Here is a 13940-nt window from a genome sequence, read left to right as displayed (position 1 = left end):
TCCTCCTAAGAGGCAGGGCTGGCACAGCTGCATCCGGGCTGCTTCTCCTCTCAGTCCTCACACATTCCTGGGGACACCCCTTCTCAAGATACCAGTTTTCAAGGACACACATCACTGGTCTCTATCTCTGAGCTCAAGACTCCCATGAGTGCCCCTGGTTGTCCGCACTGAGCTGTTGGCTGCTGTTGGCTGGGTGCCACTGCAGGAGCCCTGAGCTGAAAGCCTGGGAGCCCCACCTGCTCCTTCTTCCTCCTAAGGACACTCCCTCTGGCCTCCCACCAGCCCAGCCCAGCTCCTACCACCGTCTTCTCTCCTCGCAAGCGCAGCCACAGCCTCCGGACTCCACTTTCTCTGGTTCCAGGCTCTCCCCAGACCACTGTCTGCCCTCCACACCATTGTCTGGGGCTCATGCCAAGCACTGATTGGGCCATTTCCCCCGCTGCCTTGAGGCAGGGGCATCGGGGTCTGGGTCTTGATGCTCCCTGCTGTCCTCAGCCCCTGCCCTGCAGGCCTCAGGTGTCAGGCTGCCCCATCCACCGCAACCACTCAGACAGCGCTGAGCCCCTGCTCTTCCCCATCTCTGCGCCTGGTCCCTCTGCTTGCCCTGCCCTTCCGCCCTGACCTCCATCCAGAAATGGCACCTCCTCCTCTTGGCTCCCACAGCCTCAGGAAGTCTCTTCTGATTTGACCCCAAATGGCTCCCTGTCCAGTGCTGTGGATGAGACACCAGGCTGGGGGGTCAGTGTGGGAGTTGGTGAGAACACAGCCGGAAAGATCATGGGCCAAAGCAATAGAGGGGCCACAGGCCAAGAAGGAGATTCTTGTACAGTTTTCTGGAGGAATAACCATGTGGTTGTGAGGCCTGGGGTAGCTCCTGGACTCAGCCGGCCTGCGGGATTCTTGGGGGCATGGCCAGGGCACCTCAGAAGGTGGCAACCGGGAAGGATGGCGCTGGTTGCGCACTCAGCGTTGGAGAAGGAAGGAGAGGTGGGCTTCTGTGCAACCTGGTTTCACAGTCCAGGTGTTGCCCCAGTGGCCTCTTGGTCAAGCTGTGTCCTTTCCCCAAGTCAAGGGAGGAAAATAAGGTGATTACAGTAGCAAATAATTAGCAATACACATGGTTACTGGGTATTATGAAACCCTCCCTGTGCATTCCTGTCTCTGGGCCTTTCCATTTGCTCACCCTTCAGACTGAAGTCCCCTTCCCCATCCTCCCTGGATCCCGTGTAGGGTCCTCTGCCAGGTCCTCACACTGCACTTCCTGTAATGGGGGGCCTGCCTTTCATGCCTCCAGCATCTGGCTTTCCTGGTTTAGTCCTTATAGCCTATCAGAGCGGAGGTCTTCTCAGGAGAGGCATCACAGCCCTTGTCCCCAGGCAGGTTGCCCCTGACTCCACATCTGGTCCTTGAGAAATCCTCATGTACCCTTCACCCCAACAAAGTCATGTATGAGCCCTGACCCTACATCACCCACTCCTTTGCTCCTCTCAGCCATCCTTCCTGTCCAGACACTTTATGGGAAAGAGAACTGGACCCTAGGCTGCTGTGTCCCCAACTGTGGGGACACCCACTAGCTCTCTGATTTGACCAGCTGATAAGTAAAATGAGACCCACAGGCAATATCATTCCAACAAGGCCCTCCCACCCTCTGAAAAATGACAGACCTGGACGTGGATCAACTGCCCCCGACTCAACCCACCACGCTCGCCCTTCTACAGGGACAAGGGGCTGGAATTCAGACCCCCCTCCTGCCCTCTGCAGTGAGCAGGGAAGGCAGCCATGGCTGCTGTGAGGGTGGGAATTTGGGTCAGGGATGAAGGTCAGGACCCTCTGCTCAGGGTCAGCTTCCTCTTTTCCCTTGTACCACTTCATGTGAAGCAAAGAGCTGGGGAGATTATGTCCTCCTGGAAAGCCCTCAGCTAGGCTGGGATTTCCCAGGCACGGGCCTTGGAGAAGGAGAGCAGCTAGCAGGAGGGCAGCACTACCTCACCTTGATCAAACGCCTAACCAGCTCCTCTCCGCAGCATCTGGGGCTGTGTGACAAGGTGGGCCGGGCCCAGGTGGAGGCTGAGTGGGAGGGTGCCTGAGCTTTGCAGAAGAGGATCAGGCTTAGGGCCAGCCCCAGACATGTAGCAGACTGGTGGGCGTGAGTACCATTCCCCTGAGTGGGATTTTACTGGGGACATGGGTATAGACAGGGCAGCTAGGGGCGCAGGCCAGGCCTGCCCCCAGAGAGCCTAAGAGGGTGTCCTCTCCCCAGAGGGGACTCTGGATGCCTCAGGTACATCTGAGAAGGCACATCCTCCCTCTTTCTTCTACCAGAACAAAGACCTGCAAACCCCAGGGTCTCAGGGTCGGCCTCCAAGAGACCATGTGCTGCAAGCAGGAAGCAGGTCAGGCCTATGTGGACCCCAGCTTCCAGCAGGATGGAGTGAGACGGTGCACTGCACACGAGGCCCACACAGCTTCACCTTTCCTGGGTGCCTCTGCAGTCCCTCCCCACAGCCTGGCTTGTCTTAGTGAAGGTCAATGCATCTGGTCATAGATGCCCTGGGAAGGCAGAAACTGCCCCTCCAGAGGCACCGAAGGGCTGTTCTGGGGGTCCCCTTCTGCTCTGTATTCCCACTCTCTTCCTTCCCTTCCTGGGCTCTCCCCTGTCCTCTGACTGCTCACGGCTGAGGGCAAGGACTCAGGCATTTTCAAGTCAAGTACCCAGGGAAATAAGTTCTCTCAGAATGGCTTCCAGGACCTCCTTCCTGTGTTGTGACAAGTGTGGAGTCACCACTGGCCAGGACCGGCTACGTCATCTGCAAAATGAGAACGTGGGGTCCCTTGTGCAAAATCATGGGAATTTCAAGACCTCACGCATAAGTCAAATCTCCAAAATTTACAAGCAGCCCATGCAGCTCAATATCAAAAAAGCAAACAACCCAATCCAAAAACGGGCAGAAGACCTAAATAGACATTTCTCCAAAGAAGGTATACAGATTGCCAACAAACACACGAAAGAATGCTCAACATCATTAATCATTAGAGAAATGCAAATCAAAACTACAATGAGATATCATCTCACACCGGTCAGAATGGCCATCATCAAAAAATCTACAAACAATAAATGCTGGAGAGGGTGTAGAGAAAAGGGAACCCTCTTGCACTGTTGGTGGAAATGTAAATTGATACAGCCACTATGGAGAACAATATGGACGTTCCTTAAAATATGAAAAATAGAACTACCATATGACCCAGCAATCCCACTACTGGGCATATACCCTGAGAAAACCATAATTCAGAAAGAGTCATGTACCACAATGTTCATTGAAGCTCTATTTACAATAGCCAGGACATGGAAGCAACCTAAGTGTCCATCAACAGATGAACGGATAAAGAAGATGTGGCACATATATACAATGGAATATTACTCAACCTTAAGAAGAAACAAAATTGAGTTATTTGTAGTGAGATGGATGGACCTAGAGTCTGTCATACAGAGTGAAGTAAGTCAGAAAGAGAAAAACAAATACCGTATGCTAACACATATATATGGAATCTAAAAAAAAAAAAAATTGTCATGAAGAACCTAGGGACAAGACGGGAATAAAGACGCAGACCTACTAGAGAATGGACTTGAGGATACGGGGAGGAGGAAAGGTAAGCGGCGACAAAGTGAGAGAGTGGCATGGACATATATACACTACCAAATGTAAAACAGATAGCTAGTGGGAAGCAGCCGCAAAGCACAGGGAGATCAACTCGGTGCTTTGTGACCACCGAGAGGGGTGGGATAGGGAGGGTGGGAGGGAGGGAGACGCAAGAGGGAAGAGATATGGGGATATATGTATATGTATAGCTGATTCACTTTGTTATAAAGCAGAAACTAACACACCATTGTAAAGCAATTACACTCCAATAAAGATGTTAAAAAAAAAAAAAAAAAAAGAATAAGTCATTACCATGTACCAAGCCCTTCTGAGCACAGGGGCCTGTGTGACTGCACTGGTGACACACTCGTGACGCTGGCCCTGCCCCCAGCCCCCAAAATACAGTCATGGCAGGAAGAGCTCCAAGTACCTGCTTCAGGAGTTCCTCAGATGGCGGAAATTTTAATTCCCTGGGAAATACAACATGTGCTTATCACTTTGATTTACTGGTTCTCTGAAGTCTTCTTTAAGAAATAAAGAAGGGCTCTAAACACACAAAAACATACACAAGTGTAGCAGCGCTGACTATAGCAACTCCCATTGCTTAGAAGGGCAACCAGGCCCCAGGAGAGCAAGGGACAAGGGGGCTCAGCAAGGCTGTGGGTGGGGGCACGTGGCAGGGCTGGGACTGGACTCCCGGGCCAATGCTCTTTCCACCGCCCACAGCACCCACAGCCGTCCAACTCTGGGGGCATCTGGAGCTCGTGACAGGGCCCATGGCCTCCTCTCCAGCCCAGCACCCCCCTGCCCCCAGCCTGCTCAGGCCCAGTGGGGCCCACACAGCAGGCTGCTTCCTGGGCTGGAACAGCCTCCTGCAGCTGCCCAGCCCAGCCGGCCTGATCTCCAGAGTCCTTGCTCCTCAGGACAAGCTCCCCTGTGCTCGGAGACACCGAACGTGGGGTGGAGAGCTGGGTACCCGGCCCTGTGAGCTGAAGAAGGGAGGCTCAGGGGACTTCCCTGGTGGTCCAGTGGTTAAGACTCTGAGCTTCCACTGCAGGGGGCGCAGGTTTGATCCCTGGTCGGGGAACTAAGATCCTGCATGCTACGCGGTGCAGCGCCCCCCCCCCAAAAAAAAAAGAATAAGGAAGGGAAACTCAGGATTGACCCAGGCCCTCCCACAGAACGGGCACCAGAAGCTGAGCCAGGGAAGACAGGAGCACCCGGGCTCCAAAAGTGCCCTTCTCAGCTGTTCTACAAGGAACAGGAGATCTGGACAGTGTCCTCTGAAGACAAATGGGAACTCCTCCAGAAAGTGGATCTTCTGCTCTCCTGGGGTCAGGACAGATGGGACAGGTCCTGGGGAAGTTGGTTCTGATGACTGACATGCCATAAAATGGTCCAGGGCACAGACCCTGAAGCCAGAGTCCATCAGGTCCTAGCTCTGCCCCTCACTTGCTGTTTACTTTTGGGGAAGAAGCTCTCAGTCTCTTTGTGCCTCCATTTTTCTCTCAGTAAATTTGTCCTGGGAAAGCACACACCTCTGGTGGCTGATCAAGGATGAGGGCTGATAAAGGAGTCAACCCTGGGAAAGAACTTAGGGCACTGGTGCTGGAGGATGGACAGAGAATAACTGGGAGAGATAATGGGCCAAAGTGTTAGAGGGGCCACAGGCCAAGAAGGAGATTCTTGTACAGTTTTCTGGAGGAATGACCATGTGGTTATGAGGCCTGGGGTAGCTCCTGGACTCAGCCAGCCTGCGGGACTCTTGGGGGCATGGCCAGGGCACCTCAGAAGGTGGCAACCGGGGAGGATGGCGCTGGTTGCGCACTCAGCCTTGGAGAAGGAAGGAGAGGTGGACTTCTGTGCAACCTGGTTTCACAGTCCAGGTGTTGCTCCAGTGGCCTCTTGGTCAAGTTGTGTCCTTTCCCCAAGTCAAGGGAGGAAAAGAAGGTGATTACTGTAGAAAATAATTAGCAATACACATGGTTACTGGGTGTCTGTAATCCTCCCTTTGCTTTCCTGCCTCTGCACCATTGCACTTCCTAAACCTTAGGACTGAGGTGTCTAATGGTCAAAGAGCAGACCCTCTTACCAGTCAATCACTTTTGAAGGCACTGACAAGGCCTGCAGACCTCCCAGCAGGGGCCAATTACATCTCCCGTCTCAAGGGCTGAGATGAAAAATATTCAATTAAAAAAAAAACATTGTAAATTAACTATACTTCAATAAAAATTTTTTAAATAAAAAAATATATATATATTCAATTTTTTTTGTTGTCAGTGTTCATTTAGGCATGTTCATGGCCTGGTCCATGGCATGGGAGGGACCTGAGAATGGAGACGATGTCCTGGACCTCTTGGCCCTGCTGCCTCACAACATGCCCTTCTGGAAAAAACAACCATTCCTCTATTTTGCATGTGCAATCACATACGTACACAGAAAAACACACACTCTCATAGACAGACAGACACACATACACACGCACACACACAGGCACATATAGGAGGCCTCCCATAGTTAAGGATTTGGTCCCAGTAAGTGGGAGGAGACGAGACAAGTGAAATTAAATAATGGAGGAATTTGCTTTCAGAATATTTTATTTTTCAGAGCCCGGAAGCTTGATCCAAGGCAGACACCTGTAGGATTCTTCCATGGGCCCACAATTTACCCATACCCCCCGATTAGTGGGCCAACTATCGGACCAATTTTCTGCCAAGCTTTTCGGATCCTGTTACGCAGCCGCCTAAATCTCCCAACACTCTGCAGCTGTGAACCAGGAAGAGCCAGGTTACTTGTGGAGAATGGACCGAGGGGTAACACAAGACGGCTCCCCACCTGGACACCCCTTTCCAGGACCACACCAGGAGACTTGGACCCCAGTTTGCCCTCTAGCTATGACATTTGGAGCACAAGGTTGAATCCCTACACCCACAGACAGATGAGGAAACTGGGGTCCACAGATGGCAAGGGGATTCCCAGGGTCACAACCCTATCCCAGCAAAGCTGGACGGGAGTAGGGGCTGAAAGCACATTACTCTAGTCAGTGCCTCTCAGAATTCAGCACAGTCGGAATCCCCTGGAGGCCTTGTGAAAATACAAATGGCTGGGACCCAGCCCAGAGTCTGATTCAGGAGGTCTGAGTGGGGTCTGGAATCTGCCTTTCTGTCAAGTTCCCGGGTGGGACCCCACTTAGAGAACCACTGCTCTAAGGGATGGCAGAGCCAGTCCTGGAGGCCTGGGGCTCGGGTGAGGGAGGGGCCAGGTAGGAGGGCCTTTCTCTGCCCTGGAAGGGGCAGCGGGTAATTGGTCCAAAGGGTGTTACACAGTCCAACGCCCCCAGAAACCCCTGCAGCTCAGAAGGGGCCACTCACCTCATCACAGGTGATGTTCATTTGGCCCTTGACCTGGTCCAGAGTGACTGTCCCCACACACTGTTTCACCAGCTGGAAGGGGAGGCTCGGGTCAAACTGGAGCCACCAGACCATAACCTCCCAGCCTCACACCAGGGGCTGGAAATGGTCCCCAAGCCCCTGTTCAGCTCCCAGGGAGCCCCCAGCCCCCAGCCTCACCCCATTCTCCTTAAAGTCACAATTCTCCTGGGGCTCCTGCGATGTCCTGGGGCACACGGTCTCCTTCATTGTGAAGCTTACAGGCTTTGGGGTGTCCGGGTCACCATCCTGGTCAAGGATAAAAGTAAGGAGACTGGGCTCGGGCTCATGCTTCCTTCTCTGATCTGTCTCCCTGCCCCCACCTAGATGGCAGCCTCTCCAGCCCCTCCTGTGTGTCTGGCCCCTGGCATGGTGCTGGGTTCACAAGGGAAGGGGACAGAGCCCACTCCTGGCCTCGTGGGCACACAGAGAGCAGGAGGGGACCTCAGACCAGCTCTGGTAAGAACACCTTCCCCATGGAGGGGCTGAGGCAAGTCAGGGACCACCTACAGGGAAAGACCTTGTCACTGGAACCTCCAGGCTGAGCAGAGCCCTCCCTGGTAGGGAGATAACGAGGAGCAGGGGGACTTTAGCAGGGAGGCCACATGGCAGAGCCAGTGACCACCCTCTATCCCTGGAGCTCCCAGAAGGCCCTTAAGCCTGAACAGGGTGTACACAGAGCCTATTCCCACAGCAGAGATGCTAGGGCAGGAAGCCTCATGCTGGGATGGGACCCAGCTCTGGGAAGGTTTCCTGGAAGAGGTGGGAGCCCACCTAGAGGGAGAAGTCCCTTCCTGACAGGAAGTACAGCCTGAGCAGAGGCGGTGACAGTGTGGCCATGGCTGGCGGGAGACAGCCCCCTCCCCAGGGTCCTCCTGACTCACGGCCTTGGGAGGCGGGTCCAGCTCCAGGAGGCGGTAGAGATTAGCTTCTGAGGACCGTTCGTTGAGACGATCCACAGCATGAAGCACAGCTTCCCTGTAGCTTAGGGTCTGGGCGCTGGCCGAGGGCACCACTACCTCCAGCAGCAGTAGACACAGTGACCACTGCCCCAGGGCGAGGCTGGCCCTCTGAGTCTCCATGGTCCCCAAGTTGGCCTCCTCCCAGCATGCAGGACCCTCCTTTATGCCCCTCCTGGGCCTGATGCAATGGCCCAACCACGCGTCTTCCTGACCTGCCCCATCCCTGATCTCCTCCCCGGCTGTGAGCTGGACTTGCCTCAGCCCCTGCTGTTGCCTCACGGGATTGCTGGGCAGTGGGAGCGGGAAGCCTCCTGTGGAAGGTGAAGAAATGGTTTCTCCATCTCCCTGACAACATCTTGGCCTCTCCTGGGGCTCATGGGGAGTGCCATAGGCAGGGTTGCTCAAGAGCGTTGAGTCCTCCAGGAGAGGGAAGACCAGGCTGTGTCTTACGTCCCTCGGCCTCCACACTCTGGCCTCCTCAGGAATAGGGTAAAGGAGTGATTCAACAGCAACCTCCAAGTTCAGGCACTGCCTTGAACCCAGTAGGAACTCAGTTAAGCTTTGATGAATGGAGGACAGTACGAACCACATCTAGAGCCTTACCCATCCAGCAGTCCATAGGCAGACAGTCAAGCCCTCACCATCTTGTTCTCTGGGCCCAGCCCTCAGCCAGTGAGCTCTGTCTGTCCCCTCTCCTGGATTCTTCACTGCTTTCTCAGTCTAAAAATGTCCTGTCCCCGGTCCCTGACAAACACGACCTATTGTCCTGGCCCCTCTCCAAAGGAGCCTGAGAAAGGGTCATCTACACCACTGACAACACTTCTTTGCAGGCTCACATTCAAGGCCACGGCAGGCTGACCAGCCCTCACTGGATCCAGAGGCCCCTCTCAAGCCTTGTCTTTATATCCACAGGCACTGGAGACACTCTGTGTTCTGAAACTGCCCCTGCCCGATTGTCCCCTGCTGCCACTCTCCTGGGTGCCCTTCTGCCTCCCCCGTGGCTCCTGCTCGGTCTCCTCCAAGGACCCTCCTCCTAAGAGGCAGGGCTGGCACAGGTGCATCTGGGCTGCTTCTCCTCCCAGTCCTCACACATTCCTGGGGACACCCCTTCTCAAGATACCAGTTTTCAAGGACACAAATCACTGGTCTGTATCTCTGAGCTCAAGACTCCCATGAGTGCCCCTGGTTGTCCGCACTGGGCTGTTGGCTGCTATTGGCTGGGTGCCGCCGCAGGAGCCCTGAGCTGAAAGCCTGGGAGCCCCACCTGCTCCTTCTTCCTCCTAAGGACACTCCCTCTGGCCTCCCACCAGCCCAGCCCAGCTCCTACCACCGTCTTCTCTCCTCGCAAGCGTAGCCACAGCCTCCGGACTCCACCTTCTCTGGTTCCAGGCTCTCCCCAGACCACTGTCCGCCCTCCACACCATTGTCTAGGGGCTCATGCCAAGCACTGATTGGGCCATTTCCCCCGCTGCCTTGAGGCAGGGGCATCGGGGTCTGGGTCTTGATGCTCCCTGCTGTCCTCCGTCCCTGCCCTGCAGGCCTCAGGTGTCAGGCTGCCCCATCCACTGCAGCCACTCAGACAGCGCTGAGCCCCCTGCTCTTCCCCATCTCTGCGCCTGGTCCCTCTGCTTGCCCTGCCCTTCCGCCCTGACCTCCATCCAGAAATGGCACCTCCTCCTCTTGGCTCCCACAGCCTCAGGAAGTCTCTTCTGATTTGACCCCAAGTGGCTCCCTGTCCAGTGCTGTGGATGAGACACCAGGCTGGGGGGTCAGTGTGGGAGTTGGTGAGAACACAGCTGGAAAGATCATGGGCCAAAGCAATAGAGGGGCCACAGGCCAAGAAGGAGATTCTTGTACAGTTTTCTGGAGGAAAGACCATGTGGTTGTAGGCCTGGGGTAACTCCTGGACTCAGCCGGCCTGCGGGACTCTTGGGGGCACGGCCAGGGCACCTCAGAAGGTAGCAACTGGGAAGGATGGCGCTGGTTGCGCACTCAGCCTTGGAGAAGGAAGGAGAGGTGGGCTTCTGTGCAACTGGGTTTCATAGTCCAGGTGTTGCCCCAGTGGCCTCTTGGTCAAGTTGTGTCCTTTCCCCAAGTCAAAGGAGGAAAAGAAGGTGATTACAGTAGAAAATAATTAGCAATACACATGGTTACTGGGTGTCTGTAATCCTCCCTTTGCTTTCCTGCCTCTGCACCACTGCATTTCCTAAATCTTAGGACTGAGGTCCCCTTCCCCATCCTTCCATGGGTACAGGCAACCGGTTGTTCAAGGACAAGGTCTGATAAAGGAGTCAACCCTGGGAAAGACCTTGGGAGCAACTGGCCTATAACTGGTGCTCCATTAAGAGCAGCTGTTAGTATCAAGAGGCCAGAAAGCCGTCCCCAGGGCTACCCAGGTCCTTAGACTCTGGAGTCAGGCCGATATGTGTTTGAATTCTTGGTTTGCCTCTCACTAGCTGTGACTTCCTTGCAAATACTCTGCTCTGGTGGAACTCTCAGCAGCAAGGGAGCGTGAACCCAGCTACAATGACCTCAGAGAAACCCACGTGGCTCCATTTTCCTGCAGTTGTCTCTCCAGGCTCTTGCTTAGAGAGAGAGAGAGAGAAGCAGGGGGAGAGGGAAGCATGAAGCGGGGTGGGGGGGGTGGATAAAAGAGCAGCATTAAGAGAGGGAGGATCTCTGAGGCCACAGTAGCTGTGCCCTGAGATGGTCAGGCTGGGCCCTGGGCACTCTCCCCACGCCCCCTCCTAACCCAACAGAGGACACACCAGCCAAGAGATGGGAGCAGAGGCTCCTGCAGAGGCTGCTGCAAGAGTGTTGTCACCACCTTGTCCCCAGTCTGGGGCTCCCACCTTTCCCAGCTCCCCTCTATTTCCCCGTCCAGTCTGGTTGAGCCAGCCATCCTTTCCCATCATGCTCTGCACTTAAAACCCCCAATTGGACAAAGCACAGCCTCACCTGTGTTTAGACACATCCTCATCCCAGCCCCAGAGCCCAGGAATTCCAGGCAAACAGAGCAGAGTGGTTAAGAGAAGGAGCAGGGCCAGGGCTGAGTGCCCTGGCTTCTGGTCCCCCGGTTGCGGCCTCTGCCCAACCTGTTGACCACCTATGTCAACTTAAACCAGACTTTCACCAGCTGCCCCTCCTTCTCTTTGTCTGTGAAATGGAAGATTTCTTACAGTTGCACAGAAGGCCCTCCTCTCCCCCATGGAGAAATTCCTCCCATCCGAAATTGGAGGTGAGGGTCAGAGACTCTGAACAGCAGGCCCTTGTTCATGCACAGGCGTAAACAGGTGTCTCTGAGGCTGAGCAGCTGCAGTGGCACAGCCCACACATTTGTCTTTAACTTAGCTGATTCAGCCTTGAAGGATCAGGCATCTTCAGGAACCTGGGTGGACCAAAGTCCCCAGGAAGCTCTGACACAGACCCCACATCTGAGAGAGCCACATCTGGAACGTGACCTGCCACGTTTCCGTCTAGATGTTTCGCTCCAAATACCCCGTTTACCTCTTCTCTGGGAAATAGTCATTTTGTTGGGGTTTCCATTTCTCACCCTTCCCATGATAGGGGTGTTTCTCTGTTAGGCTCTTAACATCCACTAATGCCCAATAACAAGCTAGTGATGTCTCCTGAATGGGCGGTAGTGTCCCATTCCAGGCTGCATAATTCTCAGTCCCCCACACTGTCATTGGAAAGGCTCTTTAGGACAAATTGGCCTGAGCGGGAGGCAGTCTGTACAGCCCGCTGGTTGCTTTCTTTAAGCACTTGTGTGTCCACAGCTGGCGTGTGGTGATCTCCTGGCCCGTCCACCCCTCTCTTCTAAACTGCTTTGCTGCCACCATGTGGCTGCGCAGGGGAGCCTCGAGGACTCCCACTGTGCACTTGTCCCAATGTCACCATCCTAACCGTGGCTTTTCCCTGGTGGCAGCACCCCTCACAGTCAGAGGTAGTGGTCATCCTAAAACCTCTATCTCTACAACCATTCAGCAAGATCATCTACCTGACTGTGTGCAATGTCCACCAAATGAAACAACACAGATTAATTTAAAGGACATGGTAAGGCCAGTGTTGGCTGAAACGGCACCTTTTTTTAAAAATATATTTTTTAATTAACTGCATTATAGTTGGATTAAGTCACTTTTTTTTTTCCCCACACCGAATGGCATGTGGAACTTCCCCGACCAGGGATCAAACCCGTGCCCACTGCATTGGAAGAGCAGAGTCTTAACCACTGGACCACCAGGGAAGTCCTGAAGCAGCACGTTTATAACCTAAAAAAGACAGCCTGAAGCACCACCCTTGCCTGGAGAGAAGTGTTCAAAGATCTCATTAGGAGTGCATAGGGTCAGAGCCCCGTGGAGTGTGGCTTTTTCTACTACAAGACCAAAAAGGGCTAGGTTTTTTTTTTTTTTTTTTTTTTTTTTGCGGTATGCGGGCCTCTCACTGTTGTGGCCTCTCCTGTTGCGGAGCACAGGCTCCAGACGCACAGGCCCAGCGGCCATGGCTCATGGGCCCAGCTGCTCCACAGCATGTGGGATCTTCCTGGACTGGGGCACAAACCTGTGACCCCTGCATCGGCAGGCAGACTCTCAACCACTGCGCCACCAGGGAAGCCCAGGGCTAGGTTTTAATAGGCATTTCAAGTTTGGCACAGGGGTAGTCCTAGTACCAGGAGCATCAAGTTCGTTACTTTGCAAAAGGCAGCAATTTCACTTTGCTGGAGGGATTCAGTTTTGTGGATTCACCCTCATGGTGTCAAGAAACTTGAAAGTTGAAACTAGCCTCTGAGTATTGTTATTTTTCAGTCACTCCTGCACTGTTGATAACACACAAGGCAGAGGCATCAGATGGAAATCTTTGGCTTCCCAACCAACAAAACATCACCTACACGTGAAAACACTAGACGATGTTGTCAGTGCATTGTGGGAAGCTCCTTCCACTCCATGTTGAAGTGATATATTATTGAATACAGATGCAATTAATTACAGATGTATTCTGTAAACCTTAGGCCAATCACATAAAAGTATTTAAACAGAAGTATAAATAGTAGGTCAAAAGCAGACATAAAGAAAAATCATTGGGCTTCCCTGGTGGCGCAGTGGTTGAGAATCTGTCTGCCAATGCGGGGGACACAGGTTCGAGCCCTGGTCTGGGAAGATCCCACATGCCGCGGAGCAACTGGGCCCGTGAGCCACAATTACTGAGCCTGCGCGTCTGGATCCTGTGCTCTGCAACGAGAGGCTGCGATAGTGAGAGGTCCGCGCACCGCGATGAAGAGTGGCCCCCGCTTGCCACAACTAGAGAAAGCCCTTGCACAGAAACGAAGACCCAACACAGCCATAAATAAATAAATAAATAAATTTTAAAAATCAAAAAAAAAAAAAAGAATCATAAAAACAATTCAAAAGGGGAATTCCCTGGCAGTCCGATGGTTAGGGCTCCGGGTTTGATCCCTGGTCAGGGAACTAAAATCCCACAAAAAGAATCTTAAAAAATAAATAAATAATTTTTTTTTAATCAAAAGAAGGCAGAAAAAGAGGGAAAAATACGGTACTAATTGAATGTATAAAAGAGCTTTGAGATATGAGGTTATAATCCAGATGTGTCAGTGATTACATTATGTAAGTAGCCCTGTGTTAACCAGGTTTTCTACTTTCTGTTTCTGATGTTTTCACATCCCCTCCCAGGGTTAGCAGATGCCTAGAGACAGCAGACTCTCTCCCTCAGCTTGCTTTTCACATGCAAACTGACCAGCACCCCACCCCACCCTCTCTGCTGCTGAGACTCTAACCCCCTGTCCTAATAGCCCCAGGGTCAGGCATCCACAACTTGGGCAGCCCCTACACCCCAGCCCCAGCTCACTGAAATTACTCAAGCTAGCCGATCCTAAACCTGGTCAGCCTCACCCTCAA

The 13940-nt window shown here is 53.4% G+C and overlaps 1 protein-coding gene across 1 annotated transcript; it reads right to left on the bottom strand.

Moving 5' to 3' along the window:
* Window positions 1-3450: 3450 nt before the first annotated feature.
* LOC111171041 (uncharacterized) lies at window positions 3451-12447 on the bottom strand. Its single transcript, XM_089919232.1, has 4 exons — window positions 7951-12447; window positions 7208-7315; window positions 7010-7081; window positions 3451-6404 (listed from the first exon to the last, which is right to left on the bottom strand). The coding sequence occupies exons 1-4, from the start codon at window positions 8617-8619 to the stop codon at window positions 6303-6305; spliced, it is 951 nt and encodes a 316-aa protein (XP_089775358.1). The 5' UTR covers window positions 8620-12447; the 3' UTR covers window positions 3451-6302.
* Window positions 12448-13940: the final 1493 nt, after the last annotated feature.

Source organism: Delphinapterus leucas, chromosome 10 (assembly GCF_059928025.1).
Source record: "Delphinapterus leucas isolate spDelLeu-1000000601 "Yukka" chromosome 10, BTC_Dleu_Yukka2, whole genome shotgun sequence".
NCBI classification, from domain to species: Eukaryota; Metazoa; Chordata; class Mammalia; order Artiodactyla; family Monodontidae; genus Delphinapterus; species Delphinapterus leucas.
The sequence above is the reverse complement of the archived record's forward strand: the minus strand, read 5'-3'. Positions and strand labels throughout refer to the sequence as shown.